Below are 27992 nucleotides of genomic sequence, written 5' to 3'. Positions count from 1 at the left end.
CTGCAAGAAGTGAAATTTTAACAGTTGATTGATTTTAAAGAGCTTTGCCTACTAGTGTAAAAATGGGTATTGCAACATGATCTCAAGAAGTCGGACAAGCTATTAACTTTAGCAGAATGGTTATTAGTTAATGATTATGCTTAAAACTTAATTGATTGCTTGAGTCTAAAGTTGTGTTAAAAAAGTCATCTTCTGTGAAGCAAAAAGTACCAAGTATTAGGTTAACTTATTTCAAATGTGGGAAAGTGGTCACGTTGTTAAAGTATAGCTAACTAATACTGAATGCAGTGTTCACAATGGAAAGATGACAAAATGCACACTGTAAATTAAACTTTTCCTTTGAAATCTGACTTCAGCTAGAATAATTGAGTCAGAAATGTCATATTATAACTCTGCTGCTGAAGTGTACTTTTAAGCCCTGTTGATTCTTGAAGCATGATTACCTTTATTAAGTGGTCCCCTGTTATATAGGTTCATAGGTTCATACTAGGCTATCTGCCTTAGGGCATTTATAAGCCTAGCCAGAGTGTGTATGGCTTTCGCCACCCATTTTAAATTTATTTTGCTATGCCCTTTTTCGAGGTTAGTATACTGTGCCTCTATCTAACAGTGACACAGAAGTGATACCCGGGGTAAACCTATGATCTCCCATCCACTCATCAAGATTCCTCTTGAAGAGAGTCAGTGAGGGACTTTGCCTAACCTGGACTGGGATTTTATTCGAGTGAAGGGAGCCTCTGCGTTATGAATCTGTCCCTCCAGCATGTCCTATTTATTTCAGTGCTGAGGTTCAAGTCTCTCGAGCGCGTAGCTTGATGGGATTTGGATTTTCTGAGGTGCAGCATGTCCATTAATTCTGGGTTGGACATGGCTTTATACGTCAGGCACAGATCGCCTCTGAACAGGCGGTATGCCACTGAGTAGAGCTGGAGTTTCTTTAACCGGGCAGCATATGGCATCTGTTTGAGCCCTTTGATCCTCTTGGTGAGGTACTTTTGGGGTCTCTCCAGTTGCTGCAGGTGTCTGGTAAGGTACATCCCAAAAGGGGCATTGTACTCAATTATGGGCCTGATGAGGGATGAGTAAAGAGGCACGATTGAAAAAATATTTTGAGCTTTACTTGCTTACTGCTTGCTGCTTCTTGCTGTGGGATGGATTTGAAGTGTTCTTAAGACACTCAGTCTTGCTGGCTGGATTCTGCTAAAATTCAAAGTCTAGTTATATTTGCATTCACAGTCTGTTGCATACAGAAACTTGCAGAATATACACTAATGAGAGAATATACTTTGCAGGATCAACTTTAGAGAGCAGTAACAAATAACTTTTTATAATAAACCAAACGAAAACACGTTGCAGGCTTAAAGTACTGTTCCAACTTTACTTCTCATATAGTACAGATGATGTGAGAGATATAACATTTACCTTAGGACTTGTGTCCCTACCATACCTCTAACATAGCTGAATTTATACAGCTCTTTATATACAGTTTTTAGTCATGCATAAACATATTTTGGAGGATTGCTTATCCTGTAGAAACAATACTAAGCTTCCTTGTTTAACAATGTCTTGTAAGAGACCAGCTTTTCTGACAGTGTGAATATCCTGTAACAGTGTCCTGATGTCCATGTAGAAAAGCATATTTTTGAGAAAACACATTGTCAGAGATCAGCTTTTCTGACAGTGTGAACATCCTGTATTTTATTTGGATCTTTGTATAAAAACATCTGTTCTTGTGCCATATCCTGTTTTTCATGCAGAAAAACATATTTTTGAGAAAACACATTGTCACAGTGTCATAAACATATCCTGTTGTTTTAGGAAACATATTGTGTCCATTTTTATATGCAGAATAACATGTCAGTGTTCTTTAAAAGCAGATTTTGCATTTTTGTTCTTGCATACATCCTGTTTGAGTCTGTAAGGGAAAAATGTCCATTCTTTAAAAGCAGATTTTGTATTTTTGCTCTTGCATACATCCTGTTTTGAGTCTGTAAGGGAAAAATGTCCATTCAGCAGATTCCTTTTCCAAGCCATGGTCATTTAGTATGACTGCTGATCACATATTACTAAACTTTGTTTCTGCATTTAAGCAAGCCTTTTCTTTCAGCATATTTACAACATAATTAATTTCAGATTTATATTCATAAAATCTAACAACGATGACCTCCCCTGATCTAGATGTGAATCTCTTCATGATTAGGTGGGCTATATAAAATGTTTTTCTAACCACTATGGCCACGTGGTTGTCAAATGAGAGATTGCTATCAACTTGGGTCCCCAGGTCCCTAATTACTTCTTCTGTACTTAATGGATTACCACCTATGTGGTAATTTGTGGGCACTTTGTTTTTGCCAAAGGGGATGACTATACACTTTTTGGCATTTAGCTTGAGGCCATGGCTCTGGCACCAGTTGTCTGTTTCTGTGAGGCCCTTTTGGAGGATGCTTGTGTCGGCTGGAGAGTCGATTATGGTGCCCAGTTTGCAGTCATCTGCGAACTTGGTCAGCCACAGTCCTTCCGTGTTGGCCTGTACCTCCGAGAAATATATACCAAACAAGAGAGGTCCCAGGACTGAGCCTTGTGGGACACCACTTGTAACTGGTTTGGAGTCTGACATGGCTCCAGCAATTCTAACCATGTGGGTTCTGTCCTTGAGCCAGTTTGCAATCCATCTAGTGACATAGGGGTTTATATTTAAGTTGGTGAGCTTATCTATAATGCCCGAGTGGGGTATTGTATCGAAGGCTTTTGCGAGGTCCAGGTAGGCTGTGTGGACCACCTCCCCCTCGTCAATGGCCTCGGTGACTGTTTCAAAGAAATCAACCAGGTTTAAGATGCAGGATCTGCCCTTAACATAGCCGAACTGTGTAGGATCCAGTGTTTGTAGGTCCCCAATATCTTTATTTATGAGGTCCATGATGATCCTTTCCATAGCTTTGCAGACCAAGCTAGTCAGGCTTATGGGGCGATAGTTTCCAGGATCCGTTGAGGCACCACCTTTATGGAGAGGGACCACTGTTGCTGTACGCCACTCTTTGGGCACATATCCTGTAGTAAGGCTGAGATTGAACAGTAGTTTTATGTTTGGGCTTAGCTCTTCTTGGAGTTCATGTAGGACGCAGCCCGGGACACCATCTGGTCCCATTGATGCTGTGTTTTTTGCTTTGGAGAGAGTGGCTCTTATCTGAGCATCTGAGATGTCAGGGGGGCAGCACTCTGCTGGGATAGATATTTGCCCTTTTGGTGGGGAGCGGGGGGAGAAGTTTGCGCTGAACCAGTCAGCTAGGATGTTGGCAATGTCTGTGGGTTCGGTGTATTTTTTGTCATTTTGGACTAATTCTGAGCATATTTGGGAATTACCACCCAGGTTCCTAACATAACTAAAGAAAACCTTGTGATTATCCTTAGTGTCCTGTGCAGTTTTTCTCTCGAAGCTGGCCTTAGACAATTTTATGTGTGCCCGTAGTTTTTTGCTAATACTGATCAGTGTTGCCTTCCCTTTTTGGGATTTTGCTCTATCATTTAGTAGCTTTCTCCTTCTATTGTATAGTTTGTTTATGGCTGGGGTCCACCAGACAGGACGTCTGCCTTTGGAGGATTGGGTCTTGGTTTTATTTGGGATCGCATGATCCATGTATTCCTGAAGGTGTTCATAGAATGCGTTTATAAAGGATTCTGCGGTCTGGGCCGTATTTTCAACAGGCCCGGGGGCTTTGAAGGATTCCACCTCAGTTTTGAGGAGTGTGAAATTTGCTTTAGAGAAGTTTTTCACTGTGGTTTTCTGGGCAGGGGGTGGGGTCGGGATGTGAATATCCAGTGAGATTAGTTTATGGTCTGATCTTACCAGTGAGGGATACACTTCTGGTCTGGAGCATAGAGTCCCCATGTTGGTGATGATCAGGTCCAGTATGTTTTCCCCTCTTGTGGGAGTGGTAACAAGTTGTTCCATAGCATTTGAGTTTATAAATTCTAGGAACCTTTGGGCTAGGGTGTTGGAGCTAGAGTAATGCTCCCAGTCTATGTTTGGGTAGTTGAAGTCACCCAATATAATAGTGTTTGGAGAGACCTTCATATTTTCCAGTGTTCTCAGGAAGGCCGAGTGGGGTTCCTGGGTTTGGGAGGGTGGTCTGTAGCAGGCTATAAACTGGAAGGCAGTTTTACCCACTGTTAGTTGCACATGGATAGTCTCTGATGCTTCGTGCTTTGCCACCAACCTGGAGGTGTGGGTATCTTTGATGAATATCGATACTCCCCCTCCTTTTGTGGTTCGGTCCAAGTTTTGGGGCCGAAAAGCATGGTATGAGGTATAACCTGGTAGTGCTGGGGTGCTCTCGGGAGCCCTGAACCAGGTTTCTGTTACTGCACAGATATCGATGTTCTCCATGCTAAGGAGAGTTTCGAGTGCGTGCATCTTCATATAAGCATGAACTTCGTAATGAGTAAAAAAAAAAAAAAAAAAAAGGTAGTGGTAATATGTATTCAAGGCGGTGGATATGAATATTCACTTGCTTATTCAGAAATTCTGACAGTCCTAGTTAAACTTTAGATCCTGTAGCTAGAACCCCATGATATAGCTCGTGATGTTATATTTAGTCGATTTTCCCAATTTTAAAGCACTAAAAAAATGTTGGCGCAGGGAGAAGCTATATATGTAGAGTGGCTGTCTGACACACTTAATAAGAAAGTAGTAAAGTGGAAGTTGGATATTGCCATTCAGCATAACAAGATGGTAAAAGCAAAGGAGTGACAGTCATATAGAATTCCAGAATCAAGATCCAGAGAAGGGAGCTGGCAAAGGAGCTACAACATGGGGCTTCCTTTAAACAAATTTACACAAGGATCATTTTCTTCAGACTACCTTTTATTGAAATCATTTGTCATTAGAATGACAGTACCATATTTGCCCAGTGGCTTTAATAAAGGGTTTCTTTGCAAAGCTATTTTTTATAGCAGACTGTTCTTTATCATTTAAACTGAGGTTTATATTACTCGTGTTTACAAGATTCTGAAATTCCTTTTTGCAGGCTAGATGAAATATATTCAATCCCTCACAATTCAGTAACACACCACTTGCATTTAATTTTGAAAATGTTATACATGATATACATGCTATGATGTGTTTAAAGATGAAACATTAGATTTCTCAAAATATTAATTATTTTTTTTTTTTTATCCCTGACACTGCAGTCCAGGTCATTTCTCCAAATTCACTAAAGTATCCAAAAATGAAGGAACCATATTAGGCATATACTCTAACCTTGTCAAAAGGACATTCTTTTGGGAATTTAATCAAATTAAAATGTCATTTCTTGTTACATTTAGTGGTTTCTCTTGTCTCATAGAACACTTCTCTTTTTTTTACTTTGAGCTATTATAGCAGTCGACTCTTACAAGCCTGTGCTTGGTGCTGCTGGAATCTGAACATTTTACAGTTAAGTGTATCATGTAGTCGCACTCCAGGGGTAAAGGTTTGGTCTGAAATTCACATCTTATGTTTTAACAACCTTTCCTATTTGTTGAACCATCCCAGCTGAGCCAGTCTCCTTTCAAGTAATTATTTAAATTTCTTTACATTCACTCTATTTTGCATTAGTTTCCTTCAGAATGTTTAAGGTGACTTCATGTTGTTGAATCTTCAAGTCATTTTCCATGTTTTTGCCTTACGTTGCCAGTAAAGTGTAATGTTTTACATTGTGATTCATATTTGCATTTTTTGAATATTGTCAGATTAGAGGCAAGAATACAACTGTTACTTTTATACAGAAAAACTGTTTCATCCGAAATTATGGCAGCATCATATGTTTTGTTAAGTTTTGTGTTTGTTACATTGAAAAAAACGGTAACTGTAATTTCATTGTAAGCTGATTGATTTTCCAGTGCTTCATGTAATTTCTAAAGGGGATTCTGACTTGAAGTTGACCCTTCCTGCAAATATCAGTATTATTGTATTGCTTCAAGATGTTCTTCTCATAGTTTTGAACAGTATTGGTCTCGAGAATTATTGTTTACATATTTTTTTAAGTTAGTTGAACTGTGGTTTTGTTCTTCTTTCTTATTTTATTGTAGACAGTCATCCTTTCCGAGTCGAAGGACAGTGTCTTGGGAGGAGTGCTAAAGGTCTTATTGCATAGCATGGGCTGTAACCAGAGTGCCGTTTTCTTGCAACACTGCTTTGCTACTCAGCGGGCCCTGGTACTCAAGGTGAGGACTTAATGTTAGACACAATGAAGAGTATAAAATAAACTTGTACTTATTATCTGAGAAAGTCAAGTCATCATCTTTGTAAAGTTTTGATAGATGTGGATAAACATATTCATATGTGTGTGTGTGTGTGTGTGTGTGTGTGTGTGTGTGTGTGTGTGTGTGTGTGTGTGTGTGTATATTTATTTTCTTTGTTAACTGGCTAGTGTCCGACTGGGCCAGGGGTCGGTTTTCAGCAGAGACCCAGGGAGAAAAGTTCCACATTGTGCAATACAATATAATACAGAAACAATACAATACATATAGCAGTAATTTATATACAAAACAACTTGTGGTTTATATACAGAACAAAACAAGTTCAAGTAAGAATTCAGCAGTGACATATGCAATTAAGCAGAGAAATAATGAATTTTTGAATAGAGTCAAATATATTTGGGTAACAGTTATGTGAATTGCATGTTTGAAGCATGTATCTGTGGCCAAGGATGTCTATCAATCTGCTGATCCCAAATTGAGCAGCGGAGGCAGAGTCCAGAAAAGAGGATGAAATTAGTAATAAGGAATCTGGGTAGGGTGAGGAGCATTCTGGGAGTGTAGGTATTAGTAGGGGTTGTGTGAAGTAGGTGAACCCTATAGGGTATTAGTAGAGAGTATGAGAAGGAAATTAGCCAGGAGAGTGGCAAGAGAACAGCCAGTGATTAGCAAGGCGTTCCTTTTTGAGGAGCTTGAACTGATGGAGGTTAGGGGTTTTGGGTGTGGTATTGGGAAGAGTGTTCCAGAGTCTGGAAATTTTGTGCGAATAGAGTGAGTCACCATGAGAGTTTTGGGAGTTGGAAACCTTTAGCAAATGTTTGTTAGAAGATCTGCGAGATGATAGATTATTATTGGGCTGGACTAAGTTGGAGATAGCAGGGCAGTTGCTAGGTTGCTTGATTATTTTGTGGGCTAAGGTTAGTTGATGTAGTGATAAAAGGTTGGGAAGTTCTAGCCAGTTTAACAGAGAGAGAGCTGAGCAGTGGTGGGATCTGTGCAGTTGGTTAGTAGCAAATTTTGCAGTCTTATTGTAGCATGATTCTAGGTTGTTGAGGTTTGACTTTCGAAGGTTTGTAAATATTAGGGAGCCATACAGGAGGGAGGATAGCAGGTGTGAGCGGGTTGCGGAGAGTCTGGCATTTGGGGTTAGGAATGGTTTGGCTCTGTATAGGGTGCCTATTTTAATGTGGACTTTCTTGATTGTAAGTGCAATATGTTTATCAAATTTCAGCCCATTGTCTATAGTAAAATCTAAAAGTTTAGTGTGCTTGGTGGGTACTATTTTGGTGTCATTTGTAGAGGTGATTGAGAGTGGGGGTGGGAGAGTTTCCTTTTTCTATTACTGAAAACTAAAATGTTTGTTTTGTTGGGGTTCAGAATGAGTTGTTTTTGGGAGAGGTATTTTTCAGTGTCCTGAAAAGCTGATTGCATTTTTAGTTGGAGTTCCTGGGGTGAGGTAGCTGAACAGGTAAGTGTAGTGTCATCTGTGTACTGAACTATAGATGCTAGTTAAGTAGCAGAGCTGAGGTAATTTGTAAATATGATAAAGAGGAGTGGACCAAGTATGGAACCTTGGGTACACCAACAGAGATTGGGAGAAGGGGGAGAAGTGAGGTTTGCCATTTTGTAGCCTGTTGATGCTTGGAAAGATAGCTATGGAACCAAGTTAGAGCTGAAGGGCTGAAGCCATGGGAGGACAGTTTATTAAGTAGCAACTAGTGGGATACAGTGTCAAAGGCTTTAGACATATCCAGAAAGATGGATGAGTCAAGCTGGCCTCCATTCCTGTGATGATGAATAGTGTTAGTGAAGGTTAGAAGGGCAGTGCTGGTACTATGTTTGGGTCTAAAGCTGTATTGGGAACTAGAAAGTAGATTATTGTTAAGGAGATAGTTCATGAGTTGCTTGTGGATGTATTTTTCTATGATTTTTCCCAGGGGGGAGGATGACTATGGGGTCCCCCCCTTTGTTGAGCAGTATGATGTGGAATATTTTCCATAGACGTGGAGCATATTGCTCTGTAATTGAGCGATTAATCAAAATTGATATTGGGTAGGCAATTGATGGAGAGGCAAGTTTTAGAAATTCATTTGGGAGTTTGTATGCAGCAATACAGCAGGGTTTAAGCTTAGTTAACAAATTATTTATGTAATTAGTTTTTATGGGTGAGAAAGTGAGGGTGTTGAGGTTTTCTGGCGTGGAGGTGGGGGCTGAGAGGGATTGAGCAGGGTAGTTGTGTAGTAAGAAGGTGATGGTGTTAATGAAGTGGGAGTTGAATTGTGTTGAAATAGGGTCTGATTTGTTTGAGGTGGTTGGGGGAGGGGTTGGGGTATGACCGGGGTTGAGGAGGTGGTTGATGGATTGCCAGAATTTTTGAGGGTTATTTTGGTGTTTCTGCTGACAGGGCAGGAAGTAAGTTTGTTTGTCTTTTTTATCTATTTTCTTGTTTGGTTTCTTAGCTGTTGATAAGTTAAGAGGTCAGTTTTGTTTTTGAATGTATGATAGTATAACTAGGCTTTATCCCTGTGCTTCAGTAGTAATTTATTTTCTTTGGTTAGTCAAGGAAGGAGCTTAGCTTTAGTGTGCACTTTCCTTGTGGTGGCAAGGTTGTTAAGAATAGTAAGGCAAGTTTGGTTGAATTACTGCACGGCTGAGTCTAACTGTAGGTGTTTTAGAGGAGACCCGTTGCATTGGTTTAGTAGGAGGTTAAAAGTGGTGGGTGAGAAGTTTTTCTTATTAGTGGTATATTTATGTAATATTGTGTTGGGTGTGTACGTGCTTCCTATATAGAAAGGTTGGAGAGTGGTCGCTGAGGGAGTCAGGTAGGCAACTGGCTAGGTACCTTAGATTAGGTTTATTAGTTATGATCCAGTCTAATGTTGACTGCTTGTTGGAGTGTTTGTCAGTACGAGTTGGGCAGGTTATTGTGTAGATGAAGTTGAAGAGATTTAGGAAGTGGGTGGGGTTGTTGGATCAGCAGGTGTGCCATACCATAAAGTCACCTTACATACATTATATATATATCTTACATTTAATATATATATATATATATATATATATATATAGGGTCTACTGTATATATTCGAAAATAAACAGTAAGATCCACTGTTACGTGAAAGTGCACTTAAGCGAAAGTGCACTTTTGCGAACATTGGTTCAACGACCCAGTAAAGAACAGAAAAACATTGTTTTTGCAGGGGGGGGGCAAACTCCCCTGCACACACCCTCCCACTTAAATATACCAACTCCGAGATCGCACTACAGTGAGGAAACACATAAATTCCCTTTCTCCACTGTAGTGTGCTTCGGCACCTGTGTTCCTTAATGGTTCGTTGAACCACAGTTCACGGAAGTGCACTTTCGCATAACCGAGAATCCACTGTTCATTTTCGAACAAGTGGATTTTTCGGTGTTTTACAGTAGACCCATATATATATATATATATATATATATATATATATATATATATATATATATATATATGTGTGTGTGTGTGTGTGTGTATATGTAGGTAAATATAGAAATATAGGGAGGCACAGTAGCACAGCAGATAGAATTGTCATTTCACAGCAAAAGGTTCCCTGGTTTGATTCTTGGCTGGGGTGTTTTTGTGCAAAGTCTGCATGTCCTCCCTGTGTTCTTGTGGGTTTCCTCCAGGTGTTACAATTTTTTCCCACATTTCAAAGACTGTGTGCTCCAAAGTAAGTGGACTGGACACTCTGAATTGGCCATAGGTGTGTGTGTGTGTGTGTGTGTGTGTGTGTGTGTGTGTGTGTGTGTGTGTGTGTGTGTGTGTGTGTGTGTGTGTGTGTGTGTGTGTGTGTGGTGTGAAAGAACAATTGCTGCAGGGCTAGCCACCCAGTGGTGTAAACTGTGAGTCACTGCTGAAGGTACACCTCGACCCCCATGTGCAAAAATGGGGAAAGGGGTTGTGGATATATATATATATATATATATATATATATACACACACACACACACACACACACACACACACACACACACACACACACACACACACACAGACACACATACATGTGTATAAAATCTGTGTCTGTGGGCCTTGTCATTTGTGGTGTTTAGATTGACAGTTGAACCTATGAACTTATGTTTATATCAGTAATAGTGCCGAGTTTCACTTCACGGTAGTGGATGGAGAGAAGGGAGTCAGAATGTGTGAGTTAGACCATCATAATGTGGGATTTCAAGGTCTAATGAGAACCTTATATTATGTAACAATGCAGAACTACAGCCCAGGAATATGGATAGAGAGGAAAAGGAAATCTGTTAAGAGAAAGTACATGTAGGAGTAATTACCTGTTTACATGTCTGACATTAGCTGTTAAATGTGTTTCTCTACTTATGGAGTATACGTAACAGGAGGACTGAACTCAGAACAAAATATATTGTGCAAGTTCATGGCATTGAAGTAATCAAATTAAAATGTATTTATTAAGTACTGATACTAGTAGCTATGAGCTTACCTTATCTAGTAACAGGCCATACATAAACTGGCTGTCCATTGCCTTTTACTTTATGAGGGGGGAAGGAGACAGAATACTAATAAATATCATGATGTCTCACTTCCTTCTGGTAGTTTTGTCCTTTTTTGTATGTGGGTGAATTTTAGGGTATTTATTTTTTAGTACAGTTATATATTAGATGTCCTCTTAGTATTTTCTTATCATTTCTAAGTACCCATAAAAGAACACTCAAGATTGGAACATCTGCTGTTTAATCAGATGATTAGAGATCACCAGGTAAGCAGTGGCATCAGTTGCAATGCCAAAAGCAGTGTTGGTGCTTACCCTCATAGTAGCAGGCCATTGATTGGCTAGCCATGGTCTGTAACTGTGAGAAGAAAGGAAGTGTGACATGCTTGTAATGAATGCAATGTTTTGTTTCTGCCTCAGATTTTCATTCTTTTTTTAATACAGTTATAGTAAATGATTTCATTAGTACAGTTAGATTTGTAAACTATACTTTAGTTATGTACAATATGTAAAATAAAACAAAATTATGAGATTTCATTTATAAGATGACTTCTTTATTTTTTTATTTGACATTTGTATACCAGAATAATTTGTCTGGTTATGTTCCCTTTTTCAGTAGAGGTCCGGGGAGAAAAGCTCCAAGTATAGATCACATTTTACATTGCAATACATACAGAATTTACATTTGTAACAGTAAGTACGAAATTACATTTGTAACACCAACACATGGAGTTAAATATTTAAAAGACACAGATAAACTATCTAACTCATATATGGAGTCAAGTATTTACATAACTGAGAGGCAAAAAGGTAGGTGTGATAGAATGAAATAGGTTGGTGACATGAGAGTATAAGATTGCTATGGTGGTGCTTAAGTTCAGATAGACATGATGCTTAAATATTGTGAGAAGAAAGTTATACTGAATACAATAAAACAATAAGACCAACTAAGACCAAGTTTGGTTAAATATATATTAGAGATAGGTGGAGGTTGTGATACAGAAATCTGATATCTTTTTCATTCATCCCTCAACTGATGGGTTCAGATCTGAGACTTGGATCCAACTCGACTGCTTCTACCAGATCACTGGATCCACAGCTCTCGAGCTCCTCCCTTCACCCACAATATCCCACCAACCTGACATACCTCAGATTTTATTTGCCACTATTCACCTTCAGATGCGGATCCCACCCTTAATCCTTTTAGCAATTTCTGTCTGTGTTTTAACTACCGTTTCTCAGTACCCCCTTAAAATACCATTGTTGGTACTCTTTTCCTTTATGACTACTCATTAGAGTATTCTTTCTACCATTGTTGGTAGTTCCTCTCTCTTTATATCACTCTCTATTTCCTTCCCTTTATTTTTCTCAACTTTCCAAACAAAAAAAAAATTATCTATCTATCCTTAGTGTCTTTATATAGCTGTCTTCTTCGATAACTTGGCTCACAAGCCAACTGACACTAAAAAGTTTGTTACCTGTGGCATAAACTTGACAAATCAAATGTCCACAGGGAATGCATTTGTGTAGGACCCTTGCACTTGGATGTGGATTGTTCAGTCTGTTCTGGATTTAACTCCTGAGCCGTAAATGACCGGAGAAATAAATTAGTCTTGTGAGGCCTCCTTCCTTCTTCCTTGACTTCAGTTGCTGGGACTCAAACCCCCTACCAAGAAATCTAACAAGAAGTCAGATTTAGAGGCCAAGGGAAAGGAGTCACGTAACAAGTGCTTGGACTGTTTTTCCTTGTTGGCTCCTTCTTTGGAACCTCCTCCTAAAATGCATAAAAAGTTGGAATCTGACTGCCTTGGATCTGACTGGTTCAAAACCTAGATCTTCTCAGATTCTTACTCCTCCACTCCTGCCTGAACTGGTTACTTCATGGCTCCATTCATCTCTCTTGAAGAGTTCTCCTCATAGACATTTCTGGTCTCCATCCTCCACATCATCTCTTAGATGTTTCAAAAGCGTATAAAAAGCCTATGTGGGTAGGATAATGAGTAAATTTCTCAAAGAGCATATCCAGATGGCGATACTCCTGGCTCCAACTTCCAGTAGATTCATGAGCCATCCTTTATCCATTTCCCCCTTGATATCTCCTTTTCTGATCTGACCCACTGTTTTGAAGCCCTTGGATCTGAGACCTCTGGGGATGCCCTCATCAGATACAAAGACAGTATATTCTTCGACTCTGCTGATTTCCACTATAAGTGCCAGGACCAGGGGGTTGGGATCAACTGTGAAGCTTTTGGAGCTATCTCTTTTCCTTGGGGCTTTGGACAGCTCAAGTCCGACTTCCTCCTCAAGTGGAGTGCTGGTGAGGTTGTAGGAGCTGATGGTTCAGGAACTCCCGGCCTCTTTACCATCAATTTATGTGTCCTCCACTCATTCTGCCTTTGAGGTTGTGGAGAGGGCTTTCTACTTGTATAGAGAAGAGACATCCCTGCCTCCCTTGGATAAGACCACTTTATCTCCTCCAGTTTTATGCTCTGAGCCTTGTCCATCCATTCCAGTAGAATAGTTAACCCTTACTAGTCTCCAGTCAGTCTGGACATCATCATCTCATCTGATACTTCCCTAGACCACCCCACAGAAGAAGTCCATCAGAAGAGAATGTGTAAGAGGAGACATCTAGAGTCACTTCAAGAATCTGTCATGGAGGAGATGGATTTTGACGAGAGGAAGGGGTCCCTCAGATCTCCACCTGAAGGCAACTCTTGGAGTTATCCTAAAGCTCCTGAAACAAAAAGGTGGTTGGTTCTCCAGTACCCCCTCCCAGGAGGAATTGGTGTTCCTGGAGGCTTTTGGATTGGCCCGTCTACTACTTGGGTGACTCCCACCCTGGCTGGCAAACTCGTAGATCTTGTTTCTTGCCAGGCATTGAAGCAGCGGATACTGTAAAGCCAATTCCAAAAAGACCAGAGGAAATTCTAGCTCCCCCGCCAAGGATTTGGCACTTAGACCAAGGGAGTCCCAGTCGATGCCATGGTTGTGGTGGCAACCACTATTAAAGAACTGGCAGAACAGAGTTCCTCTGTCCACCCCACGAACAGAGAGTTCAGGACTCTGGACAGATTTGGTAACCACATATACATTTCAGCAACCTTTGCCATCTGGTTTCTAAATTAGCTGGCACATTCTATGTGGTTATAAAGAGATTTGACCAAAGAGCTTGCCAAGTCTCTTTCTGGGTCCATGGCTGCCGAGGATGAAAATAGAATCTCCTCACATCTGGCCACCCTCGGGTCTATTTATGTGTCCATGGGGTTGATCTTCCATGCAGCATAAGGTACCTTATGGGTAGTGAATTCAGGCATAGCCACTGGGAGACATGCCTGGAAGCAACTATGTGATTTTGCGGACCCCTTTATGTCTTCGTTCTTCATTGTGCCTTTTAATAGATCTTCCTTTTTCCATTCCAAGGTAAAGGGGACACTCTTCAGAGGGGAAAGACCCTGTCTGCCATGGGTGTACTTTTTCAACCTGTCGGAGACCTTTCTCAAGGAATCAACAAGGAGGTAGAAAAATGTGGTTTTGAAAATCTAAGGGTCCTTTTCAATACTTAAATGGAGATAGTTCCCCTAGAGGCAGAGGGAGGAACTCAAAAGACAGCACCCCTGCAACAGAGATGGTCCAAAGAAACAGGGCTTCAGGGATTCCCTCTTGGATAAGCCCTGTCAGTGCTTTTGAAGGGAGGTGTGACTGTTTTCCCCTGGAGACAATCGGAGGATGTTTGTTTCAGCACCAGAGAGTCTGGCTATCTATAACAAAAGATTCTTGGGTGCAGGGAATCCTATCCAGAGGTTATACTATACCATTTTCTAACCAAAATGAAAAGAATCCGCAGTGTTCTACCCAATCAGAGGGAAGATGTGGGACTAGAAATAAAGCTGCTAGTAAAAGGAGTCATCCAAGAGGTCCTTCCAGACCAGAAAGGATCCAGAATCTATTCAAGTGTCTTCTTGGTGCCGACAGTGACTGGAGACTTGAGACCAATTCTGGATCTCAGCAAACTATATCAGTTTGTGCAATATTCAAGATTTCGAATGCTCATTGTTCAGTCCATTTTGCCTCTTCTGCAAAAGGACGATTGGATTTGCTCGACAGTTGTCCTTCCATATCACTGTTTCAGTATTCTTTACAATAGGGATCCCCTGCCAAGGGTAGCCCAACATCTGGCCAGTGTACCAAAGCCTTTAGGTTGTAATAGAGATGACACACACCACACATTTGTTCCCTAGGCATGGCATAGGGCATAAATGTGACATATGGACGTACTGTCCACAGAACTTCTTTGCCGCCAGTCCGAACACCATCTTCGATCATCGGTCCGAATGCTCATTTGTCTGCTGGTTACCAAGCCGCTTTCAGATAAGTGCTCCATTGTGTTTTTTTTTCTTCTTGTTTCCTTTTATTTTATGGTTGTTAGTTTCATGTCATCCAGAAAGGGGAAATGCCAGTGTGGGAGACAGATTCCCCGTAAGGATTGTTATAAGCAGTGTTTGTTTTGCATAGGTGCTTCTCACGACCATACGTCTTATCCTGTTTGTCAGGCATTTGTTCCAAAAACCTTGCATAGTCTTCTCTTCATCAGTCTACGTAGAGAACTGACATCTTAAATTGTTGGCTAAAGGGTACTATAGAGGAATCTTCCCTGCCCGAGGGTCACCCATCCATGAAGAAGATGACCAAGGAAGCTCAGTCGGATTCTTCACCTGTACTGCCTCCATAGGATGTCTCTCTCAAGGTTAGCGAAAGCCTGGAGATCACCTGGTTTCTCTGTCAGATTCCTCTGCCTGGACCATTTCAGAAGCTGACATGGATCCAGCCTCTTGCATGTCTCTGGAGGTCTTGCTGCAGATGTTCAGGCAGAACAGAAGAGATTTCTACTATGTTTATAGAGTATTGACGGGTGTCCAAGCCACTTATGATTTTTAGGGTTGACTTCCTCTTGAAAAAGAAGCAGAATACTAAGCACCTTTCTCCTCCTTCCAAAGACCCTCAACGTGAATGGCAAAATTCCACACAAGGTCTGTTTAACGCCCTTATGGCCTTGAAGCCTCCTCGGGGGGGGGGGTATGTGTTCCTGCCCCCTATTGTTCTTCTTCCCCTCTTAAGAGGCCTAGGGAGCAGGTTGCATCAGAATAAGATCTGGATTCTGATGAGGAATCCTTGACCTATTCTTCCCAAATTCCATAGCTCTGAGGAGGATGAATATATTATTCCTGATTCTCCTTTTGAGGAGATTTATTTTGGCGATACAATTTCTCATATGTTGGAATTTTTTTAGCGGGATTGTGCTCAGGTCTCTGATGTCCAACAAAGGTATTATGAGCTCCTTCAAATGGAGTCTAAGCCCTCTGCTCTCCCACCTGTTCTTGCTGCCTTACTGGATGCTTTTCCTACAGCTTCTCATGCTCCTGGCTCCCTACTTCCTGCTCCTAAAAACTGATTTATAATGTGCCTGAGGATTGCAAATTCCTTTGTAAGTGCCTCTCTGCTGACCCTTCTCTTGTTTCTTTTGCTTTTGATAAACCATCTAAGCTTTTGGCTTTTACAAAACTGCTTCCCTCTGACAAGGACAACAGAACTATGGATAGGTTAGGTAAGAAGGTGTATAATTCTGTTTAGCAGTTAGAGCAGTAAATCACCAGACCCACATGACCAGGTATATTTTAGTTGTTCTGTCATGTCAGGTTATTTCAGGTTATCTTGATTCTGAGGGGAAGATGTCAGCTCTTTCCTTACTAGGGACATCTCAGCTTGCTCACCATTCTGTTAAATGCAGCTATGATGCAGCTGATGCCTCGTCTAGAGCTTCTGCTTTTGGTTGTGTGCTGGGTGGTATTCTTGGGTCTGACTCCAGCCTTTGCCTGATTGATATTAAGTCTAAGTTAATGGATGCTTTTCTAGATAACAAACATCTTTTTGGTGCTGCTGCTGAGCCGTTTAAGTCCCTGTAGGAGAAGGGTAAGATTTCACAGGATTTGAAACATTTTTGTTTCGTCTTTTTCCAGGACTCAAAGAAATTACCTTAATAAACCTGCCTTTGTCCGCAGGCAGTCTTGCTCTCCCCCCAAAGGTAAGAAGGGTGGTAGAAGGGCTCCTTTTAAAACCACGCTCAAAAATTGCACTGCCGAGGTCCAGTAAGCAAGCGTTTTGCAGTTTAAAACGTACACCACTTTTTATTGTAAAACAAAAACAGTTTTTAACTCCACAACAGCATTTTCATCCTACCATTAGGACTTCTCCAGAAATATGCTGAAACCCAAACTCTCCCCTTTTGTAAATTCCCTTTGTGTGACATAATTTCTTGTCCTTTAATCTAAGTTTGGATGTCAGTAAAACTCCAGGATTGAATGGCACCATATTCGTAGCTCCAGTACTAAAATTAAGGGCAGATAGATTATAACAATTTCTGGTGTTAATAGATACCTGTTTAAAAGTGAACAAGGAATTCTACACAAATTTAATAAAATGATACAGAAAAGGAATATTCACTGGAAAGACTATTTTAACTATCTAGGTAGTGAACAAGTTTATTGTACAATATATTTTTAAAATGTGTGCTTTAGATATTCTGCAACATATTTTTAATATACCTTTTTTTAATGGAGGAGTATATTGTATTGCACTACATTATATTACATTTTCATGTTCACCCTGTTTTTAACTGTTTTAATCTAATTATAACTTGATGTATGGGTAACCAAGGGGATTTCTATTCCACTTCTTCCAGTTTTTATTTACTTATGTATTTAATCTTCAATTAATCTAACATTTCAAAAGAAGTATTTATGATCGGCATATGACTTGATAAGATAATAAGATAGTAAGATACATTCTTTATTATTAGCATTAATTTTAAATTGAGACAAATTAATGAAACAGAGGTATCGATAGGCTTTTCAGTTTGATTGTTTAATTTTAGATCAAAGGATAGAAAATTATGTCACACAAAGGGAATTTATAAAAGGGGAGAGTTTGGGTTTTAGGATATTTCTGAAGAAGTCCTAATGGTAGGACAAAAACACTTTTGTGTTTTGTGGCGTTAATTAGTTTTTGTTGTACAGTAAAAATAAGTGGTATACATTTTAAACTGTGAAATTCTTGATTACTGTACCTCAGCAGCACCATTGTTGTGTGTGGTTTAGGTAGTTGTCTTTTCACACTGATTACTGCTCCTTTTATCTTAGGGCTCTTCCTGCAAAGTCTACTCAAACTTCTTCAGCTCAGAAGCCTCCTTTTCCAGATAAGCCAGGTGCTGTCCGACTATTCTTGCCCCTCTCTTAATCAGTCACACTGCTTTCTTTCTTTGTCTTTCCGTGTCCCTTCCAATTTGGTGAAAGATTGCTCAAAATTCTGGGGTTCCAGCCATAATTCGCCAGGGGTATTATATGGTATGGAAATTTCTTCCCCACTTTTTGGGCATTCCTCACCCTCCTCAGGATCAGCTGCTCTTTTTTCCAGTGGTGCTTCTGGGCCTGTTGTCTCAAGGAACGATTCAAGAAGTTCCAGCTCCTCAAAAGAGGAAGGGATTTTACTCCAAAATGTTACTGGTCTCCAGGAAAGAAGGCACCTGGAAAACCATTCTGTATCTCTCTCAGCTAAACACCTTTTTTTCGGATGCTATCCTTTCAAACTTTGTTTTCTCATCTTCCTCAGGCCTTTCTAGTTTGCCTAGATCTCAAGGATGCCTGTCTCCATATCCCTAGTCATCCCCTTTTTAGGAAGTTTTTATGTTTCTCTGTTGCTTCATTGCATTGTCAGTGCTGTGTGTTGCCCTTTGGCCTCTCAGTTGCCCCAAGGGTCTTCATCAAATGCCTCATCCCTGTGATTGTTTTTTGCAGATTAAGCAGAATTCAGATCTTTCCTTACCTTAATGACCTGCTCATTCAGGTCTCTTCTCCAGAGATATTACTTCATCATCTTCACTATGCTGCAAAGCCTAGGGTTTACAGTGAATTTCCAAAAATCATTCGCAACTCCTCCTCAGGATCATGTTTTTTCTGGGATGCAGGCTCCAGACTGTTTCAATGCTGGCATCCCTGCCTCCTCCCAAGGCTACAGCTCTGATTGCATTTCTTCAATCCCTTCTTCCTCTGGACTCCATTGCAGCCAAGGAGTTTATAAAGGCTCTGGGATACATAGCTTTCACCATTCCTCTGCTTCCTGTGGCAGAGCTTCATATGATAAAGCTCCAGTGGTTCCTAAAGTCAGTCTGGCATCAACTTTCTCATCCTTTGGATTTTCCATTTCCCCTTCTCCCATACCTCAAGCTGGACTTCAGTGGTGTATTCATCAGTTGACCCTCAACCTAGGTCTTTTTTTTCAACCTCCGGTCCCCACTCAGGAATTCTTTACAGATGCCTCTGACGTAGGTGGGGGGGGGGGTCTCCTTAAGTCCTGTGAAAGTACATGGCCTTTGGTATGGTCGTCAGAAGAAGGGCCACATCAGTATCAAAGAGGTGAGAGTTCTTTTTCAGGCTATTCAAGTTTTTCATTCTGTTTTCCTTTTAGGGAGCCTCAGAATCTTCACAGACAATACCACAGTGATGTGGTATATCAACAAGCAAGGGGGGGTGGGGCAAGATCTTATCTCCTGTGCAGACTAGCTTTTCAGGTTTGGTATCTAGCTGTCCAGTATCAGGCAACTCTTCAGGCGGTTTACATTCCTTTGGATCAGAACTTTGTGGCAGATTCTCTGAGCAGGTCTATATCACAGTGTCATAAGTGGATGCTTCACAGAGTTGTGTTTCTCGACATTGTCCACCAGTGGGGTACTCCTCAAGTAGGTCTTTTTGCCTCCCCTCTGAACAGAAAGCTTCCTCTCTTTTGCTCCTGAGTCCCATGCCATCTGACTTGGAACAGGTTGTTTCTTTATGCCTTCCCTCCCCTTCCTGTCATTCCAAGGGTCCTGTTCAAGATGCTGTAGAACAGGATGCTGCCAAAATCTTGTTGGTGACTCCCTTTTGGCCTAGGCAGCATTGGTTCCCTCTTCTGCAGTTAGAAAAGGGCAGTCATCACAAGTTACCTCACAGGGTAGACCTACTCACTCAAGGCAAGGGATCTGTCATCCATCCCCACCTGTCCACTCAACTGACCTTTATTCTGAGGATTTCCTATGGGTCCTGCAGGAGGTCAGGAAACCCACTAACACAAAATCTTATTTATCCAAATAGAAGAGATTTTCTGTCTGGTGTCTTTTTCGTAACCTGGATCCACTTACTGTAGAATTTCCTTTGGTTCTCTCTTATTTGTGTGAATTGCTGAATGCTAGGTTGGTACACTATTGTATTAAAGTCCACCTGTCAGCTATTTCTGATTGTCTGCCCTTGACTCCCCCTTTGACTTCTAGATTCAAGGTCAAACAATTTCTTAAAGGCACCCTTCACATTAGGCCTCCCAGGAAGCCTATTCCTGGGACCTTAATTTTGTTTTGGAAAAATTGGTACAGGCTCCTTTTGAACCTGCAGCTTCAGCTTCCGCTTCCTTACAGCATTGTTCTTGGAAGACTGTTCTACTTTTGGCCCTTACCTCAGCCAGAGGGGAGTCTGAGCTGCAGGGCCTCATGGCTGTTCCTCCCTTTTTGTTTTTTCATAAGGACAGGGTGTCTCTTCATACTAATCCTTCTTTTATGCCCAAGGTGGTTAATGAGTTGTCTCTTAATCAGTCTATTCATTTGTCCACTTTTTTCCTTCTTCCCAGTCTACTAGTGAGAAGGTTCTTCACACTTTGGATTTGCATAGACAACTCAGACATTATTTGGATAAAACTAAGGCCATTTGTAAATCTGAGCAGCCTTTTGTTTTTCATCCTAGGTCTTTAGGTTTGTCTGTTTCTAAGCAAACCATTTTTCTTGGATAGCTAAAGCCAAGTCCTTTTGTTCTTCCTCCTCCTGTTAAAGCAAATTCTACCAGGTCTGTGGCTTCTTCTGCTGCTTTTTTCAAAGGTTGGGATACTAATTCTATTCTTGAAGCAGCTACTTGGACTTCTGTGCATAATTTTACCAAGCAGTATACGTTGGATGTTGTTTCTAGGGCTAGAACCACATTTACCCAGGCTGTCCTGCATGGTTTTCTTGAGGGATCTTTGGGGCCTTCCTACTCCCAAGTTTCTTGTTGAGCTCTTGTATTCTCCCTTTCCCTTCTCTTCACTGTTGCAGTATTCGCTCCCTTCCTCCTCCTCCCCCTGCTTCTTTTCTCCATGTGGATGTACTTGTCCCTCTTTGTCTCCTTAGACTGTCATTTCTCCTGGAGCTTCTCAGTTCTGAGGATGGTATGTCCGTACGTTACCTTTATACACTACACAATGCACGGGGAGTGTACTTATGTGACATATGGCATTCGTATTAAAACTTGAAGGCTTTGATATACTGGCAGCATGTCAGACTATTCTTGGCAGGGGATCCTTATTGTGAAGAATACTGCAACAGTGAAGAGAAGGACATCTACTGTTATGGTAAGATTTTACACAAGTGTATTATCTTCAGGATGTGTACTATCACATTAAAATGAACAGACGCTCCAGAAGATATCTGTGCTTCTAGCTGGGAGCCAGTCATTACCAGTTCAGTGCACTGCTCTTGGGTCTCACCACAGCCTCCAGGGTGTTCACCAAATGCATGCAATGGTAGCAGCTCACTTGAGACTGCTGGGATTCAGTGTTTTCATACCTAGATGACTGGCTCCTAACTTCCCCAAAGAGGCATCGATTCCCACAGGCAAGGGACTACTTGCTCCAGTTGTGCATACATCTAGACATCATGGTCAGTTACAACAAATCACAACTCATGCTTTCCCAGAGTCTGGAGTTCAGAGGTGCTCATCTGGACACAGTTAGTCAGATAGCCTATCTTCCCTTTTTTGAATTCAGACACTGAGATACCAAGTCAAGAAAGTAATACAAAATTCTTCCCTTCCATCTTGATTAATTTTACAAGCCTTGGGGTTCATGGGAGAGGCTATTACTCTTGTCCCTCAGGTTTCACATGTGAATTATTCAGTGGACACTCTCAGTCCAGTGGTCCATTCTTCAAGATCCATTAAACCACCCCAGTGAAAATCACATGAACATGAAAAAGGTATTTTCTTTGGTGGAGTCATTCAAATGAACTCTCCCTAGGCCATTCATTTGTTGTTTCCCTATGCATGGATGCCTGCCAACTGGAGTGGAGGGTACTATTTGGGAAGGACAGTGCAAAGTACATGGTCCCCTGAAGAGGCCAAGATGCATATCAGTATCCTGGAAATGAGAGCAGTCCTCCTTGAATTGCAAGCCTTTCAAGATGCTCTCCCATCAGGGCCATTCAGACAGACAATTTGTCAGTGGTCTGGTACATCAGCAAACAGCGAGAAATCAGATCTTATCCATATTGCCGAGAAGCAAAGAGGGTGTGACAGTGGGCAGTCTCTTTCTTGTCACTTTCTGATAGCAGTGCACATTCTGAGGAAATACAGCTTGATTTAGGCTGAACTAACCAGGTTAATTCTGATGCCTCTGTGGTCTCTCAATGTCAAAGTGACAGAGAGAGTTTTCCATCAATGGGGCCAGCTATGCTGTGATCTTTTTGATTCTCCCCTCAACAATAAATGCAGCAGGTGGTTTACTGTCAAAATCTCGCAAATGACAATTGTGAGTGTGCATATAAGCAACCCAAAATGTTACCGATCGTTCACTTAACCGAAAGTAGGAATTAAGGAAAGTCAACAACTCAGGAATGTTGACTTTATCGAAAATACCTAGACTTCCGGTTATGTCCTACAAATGTTTTGCTTGGGGGCTCCCCTGCACCTCCACACACCCTGCTACTTATGTATGCTAACTCTGAGATCGCACTACAGTGAAGGAAAGGGTAAATTTCCTGATCGTCACTATAGTCAGATCTCCATTCAAAATAACAAATCCACAAGAGCGAATGCACACTAACGTTCACTCTTGTGGATTTGTAATTTTGCAAATCAATATTACGATAACTCGGAACATTGCCTTTTGCCTTTTCGGGTCATGTAACTGACATGCGACATTTTGATGGTAAACCGCAGCATGTTCTTTGCTCGGATCCCTCCAAGGGGGGAGTCACTGAGAGATGCTCTAGTCCATGATTGGTTATTCCGTCTCCTTTCTACTTACCTGTCATTTCCCCAAATTTCTGCAGAAGGCATTCAGGTTGAAGAGCACAGTCATCCTCATTGCTCCGTTTTGGCCTCGCCAGATCTGTTTCCCCTTCCTCTGACCTCACCTTCTACACGTACCCTGGATACTAGATCCAATTCCAGACCTCCTGTCTCACCCAACAGGGATGACTCATCAAGACTAAACAGGTCTCAAACTGACCACAAGGCTTCTCCAATTCCATTGATTGCGAGATAGCCCAGGCTCTCCTCCCCAGTCCATCATATCTTGTTATCCTCTCAAAAAGCTTATAAGAGGAGGATTTACAAGAGTAGATGGATGAGATTTGTTTTCTTGGCCCTTAACAAGGACCCGGTTCCTTTTTCAATACTAGTGCCATCTGTCCTTGAATTTTTAGCTTCAATTTTCAATGACTGGGCTCTGGGCTAGTTTTTTGACCATTAAAGTTCAATTGGCTGCCATTTCTAATTTCACCAGGGTGAAAATAACGCTACTTTAGCCTTTTCTAAACTGTTTAAAGCCTTTTTCAAGAGAGCCTTTTTACTTAGACCCCTGTTGAAGGTTCCTACTCCTCCTTGGGATTTAACTAGCATGCTTCAAGCCTTGACCCAAAAGCCCTTTGAACCTTCAACCAAGACAGAACTTAAACTTTTGCCTTAAAAAAACATTTTACTGGTTGCTATCACATTAGTTAGACAAGTATCTGAATTCCAGGCTCTATCTTCTAAACCTCCTTGCTTGTTTTTTTACAATGACTAAGTGTCCTTGTGAACAAATCCATCTTTCTTGCCTAAGGTAGCTTCTGAGTCCAACATAAACTATGAGCAAAAAAGGAAGCTAGCAGGTACGGCTGGTGTAAGGCAAGCAAGCTAGTTAGACCAAAATGAAAAAAATGCCAGCACCAAGAATGAATTAAGTAATGGTAGCTTTATTTAAGCTGAAATTCTAGACCGGTTTCAGCACATGGCTTTCATCAGTAGATTGTTACACATAGAATGAGAAGGTCCTGCTATAAATACCTTTATAACCGGAAGTAGAAATACATCATTTCCTGTCTCAAGAAGAAAATGTAATTGTTACAAAAATAAACATAAAAAATAAAAATAGATATTGGTATACATAATGTAATACAATTCAATAATGACAAATTATCATAATTTAAACATTATTCCTTTTTTACTTTAATATTGATGTTAGAATATGTATATTTTCAAAGCACATGCATTTTGAATTGTATTACGTTATGTATACCAATATCTATTTTTATTTTTTATGTTTATTTTTGTAACAATTACATTTTCTTCTTGAGACAGGAAATTATGTATTTCTACTTCCGGTTATAAAGGTATTTATAGCAGGACCTTCTCATTCTATGTTTAACAATCTACTGATGAAAGCCATGTGCTGAAACCGGTCTAGAATTTCAGCTTAAATAAAGCTACTATTACTTAATTCATTCTTGGTACTGGCATTTTTTCATTTTGGTCCAACATAAACTATGTCATTAATCTCCCAGTTTTCTTTCAAACATTTCAAATAAGGGAGAATATATGCTTCACCTTTTGGATGTACATAGACAACTTTCCTTTTATGTCCATAGAACCAAAGACTTCAGGAAAACCTACCATTTGTTTGTTTGTTTTTCTGCTAACAGATTGGGCAAACCAGTCTCCAAATTTATAAAGGTTTATCCTTGCCTCCTAGAACCCACTATGGCAGTTTCTTCAAGCTTTTGGTTAAGGGCTTCATTAGATAACAATTGTGCAGCTGTAGCTTGGACTAATTCTCACACTTTTATATCTCATTACAAATTGGGTTTGATTTCCAGGAACAGAGCAGCCTTTGGCTTTGCAGTACTCCAGCATAAAGGAACAATACTTAAACTGGAAATTCACTTCAGTAAGGGCCTTGGGAGGGACTCTTTTACAGGTACCTTTGGCCAGAGTTTACATGGATTGTGAAAGGGGTGAAAAGGAGAAAGCAACCGGATGTATTAGAGAGCATCTTTATTAATATTCTAATAGGGACTGACTTTGACAATTCAGTATCCTTGTGTGCATATAGTTGTGCACAGTCAGGCATGGAGGCAAACACATGGAGGTAATAGTAAGGGACCTGTATATGCCGCTGGAGCAGATGATATGGCCTCTTCAGAGGTGGAGCTGGTCAGTAGCAGTGACCTTTGAACTGAGCCACAGCAACTGAAGACTATTAAGCTTCTCTTGGGGGGGGGGTTACTTCAAGGGGAGAGGCAATTGGTAGTAGCCAGTCTGAATTTGAGGAACCATACTTGCATTGGTGGGGGAGCTTGAAAGAGTCCCCAACAAAATGCAGAGGCAGGCTTAACTCTCAGATCCTACTTTACAAAGCTTGAGAAGCAGCTAAAGTGGCTTCTGAAGCTCAAGAGCAGGAGGAATCTCTGTACTAGAACAAGCCGTTGTTGTTGTACAGGAAAATAACCCCTGAAGGAGGGCTAGAGGGAGCAGTTGTACAGCAGTAGTTAGAATCTATGGCCTTCCAACAGCTACTTCTTTTCATAGCCCTCAGTCCTTCTTTTGCAAGACATTTGGGCATATAGCTTACAAAAAGGCAGCTTATGCAATTTTTTGACCGGGTGTTGCCAATCCTGTAACAAGGGTACTGTAGGACTTTTGAGCAGTACCAAAAGGTTGGCAAAGCAGAAGACAAAGACAGAGCTGCTTTGAAGTCTTTGCCTGTTATTGAGGAACCATTTCAAAGGATGTCTATGGACATTGTGGAACATCTGAGTACCCAAAGTTCTACAGGTCAGAATTATATCCTTGCTGTGAATTATACCATTAAATATTTAACGTTAGTGGCACTACCTTCCAGTGAAGTAGAGAAGGTGACAAATGCTTTGCTACAAATTTTCTGTAGGACAGGATTTCCTAGAGAAGTGGTGTAAAGCATTTAAAGACTACTTCCTACCATCCACGGATAGATGATCTGACAGAGAGGTTTAAGTCAAAGATGCCAGAACTGTGGCATAGAGAGAGAGAGAAACTCATGAAAATGTCTCAGGTGACAGTAGATAGCATAACGACTGTGGCATCTGAGACACTGCATGGAGGATGGGTGGGTCCATTATGGGGAGGAGGAGGAAGGAGTTGTATATGCTTGCATGACAATGTTTGGGTTCAGTTTCAATGTTGGACACCAAGAAACAAATATAAAATTCTACTTGTGCATGGGTGGGGCATCCTGCCTTGTTGAAGTGAGAGGCAGTTCAGAGCTGATGCATATTGCACAACCAACCCTCTGGGTGGTGCTGGCCATGCTCGTGGGTGGAGAAAAACAGGAGAAACACTCTCTGCCAGCTGTATGATGCTGCCCCATGGTCCTTGATATCCTCATTGGCCCCAAACCTGTGTCAGTGTAGTCCAGGGAGAAGCTAAAACAGGTTTGGTGGACTGGAGAGGATTTGGCTGCAGCTGATTATCAGCTGTGGGGAGGCATTAACAGGGCAGAAAATAAAATATCATATCTGTTCGCAGAGGATCACATTGAGAGCACCTGCAGGCCAGCTCAAGAGAAAGTGGGGCAAGTGTGTGAAAATTGTTTGTAAGACATTTACTGTCGATAGTGGAACTTGAATACTCTGGTTCACAGTGGGAGTGATGAGAAAGAGGCCTGAGGTACTAGGCAAAAGAGGAATCTAAGTGTGAAGTCCTGTTCTGGGTGCACATGATAGAAATCCACATCTGTGGAGGCAGTGCATACCCCCTGTATGCTTTTGAGGTCAGATTGTATTTCTTGAATTGTTAATGACTCTCATTTGTTTGCACCTTTTTTTAATCTGTTTGGCATTAATGGTGTGACTTAATAAACCATACATGTGGTGACCAACAGACCTTTTTGGGCCAGTGTAGCAAATCAAGGGAGTGTAGCTCCTGTCCCATGATGGTTAGTTATGATATAAGAAAACTTTTGAAACTGTAATTTTGTTTAAAGCTAAACTTGTGTGAATTATTTTCATGATGCTTTGTATACCTGCTTAATCAAGTAATCCAGTATAGAGTTACCAGGGAGATGGTGCCATTCAAAGTACTTAGTGGGTATACATTTAGTGCGTTTGTCACAGTCAGTAGGACATTGCCACATACACTTGTTTTTCACAAGGATGTACATTTTCCCTTGTACAATTTGATTATATTTGTTCCCTGCTTTCTTGTTCATTGTACACACTAACATAGGCACACACATTCATTCTGAATGAAGTTCTAGTGCTTACAAGAGGACACACAGGAGCACGTACTGTCATGCAGCCCACCCACCTATGGGCAATTTAGAGGGTTGTCGTTTCACCTCAAGTCTGTCACATCTTTGGGAGATGGGAAGAAAGTGGACTACCTGGCAAAAGCTCATACAGCCACTGAGGTTATGTAGACTACTCCTACAAGGTACCCCATCCGAGAACTGACCTAAGGCATCAAGCACTGTGTGACAGTGACACTGACCACTGTTCCACTGTGCATCTCAAAGTTAACTTTCTTAATTATGTACACGTCTGAGATAAAGCAGACAGGAAATTACTAGAGTAATACATTGTAAATTGCATGTTTCATATTGTAAAGTGAGCTTTGAGTAGTTAGAAGCAGCCAGTACACATACGAATATCAAATGAGTAAGTTGGGCGTTGGTTAAGGAACACTCCAGTCGATTATTTGCTAAGGCTAAAACTGTGCTTCATGTTGAACAATAGTAAGCAGTTTGTTTCAGATCATAAACTAAAAGTGTGAGGTGAATTTAGTCTCGAGTCTTTGGGTAAAAAAATTTTATCTGCTTGGCTGCAGTTTTGTGTCTTGCAGGCATAAGAAAGGAATATTTCCAAGTTTATTCCATTTCAGCACTTATTGGAGTTATTTGTCTTCTTGCAGTTCCCAGAGTTGCTGTTTGAAGAGGACACAGAGATTTGTGCAGACCTGTGCCTCAGACTCTTGCGGCATTGTAGTAGCAGTGTGGGTAGTATCCGAGCCCATGCCAGTGCATCCCTTTTCCTCCTGATGCGACAGAATTTTGAAATTGGAAATGTGAGTACATATTTTTTTCAGTCATAGTGCATGATTTGTTACTCTTATTTCTCAAATTTTTCTTCCAAGCCTTTTAGTT

General features: G+C 40.9%; 1 protein-coding gene across 8 annotated transcripts in view; it reads left to right on the top strand.

Moving 5' to 3' along the window:
* The window catches only part of DOCK6 (dedicator of cytokinesis 6), a 2991519-nt gene that overhangs the window by 2391034 nt on the left and 572493 nt on the right, over positions 1-27992 (top strand). For all 8 annotated transcript variants that reach the window (XM_044084603.1, XM_044084600.1, XM_044084599.1 and 5 more), the window contains 2 exons: positions 6067-6201; positions 27761-27913. In XM_044084603.1, coding sequence (XP_043940538.1) covers positions 6067-6201; positions 27761-27913 — 288 coding nt within the window. The remainder of the gene's footprint in view (positions 1-6066; positions 6202-27760; positions 27914-27992) is intronic.

This window comes from Protopterus annectens, chromosome 9.part0 (assembly GCF_019279795.1).
Source record: "Protopterus annectens isolate FY-2018-M chromosome 9.part0, PAN1.0, whole genome shotgun sequence".
In the NCBI taxonomy this organism is placed as follows: Eukaryota; Metazoa; Chordata; order Ceratodontiformes; family Protopteridae; genus Protopterus; species Protopterus annectens.
Note: the sequence above shows the minus strand (reverse complement) of the source record. Positions and strands in the feature narration are given on the sequence as shown.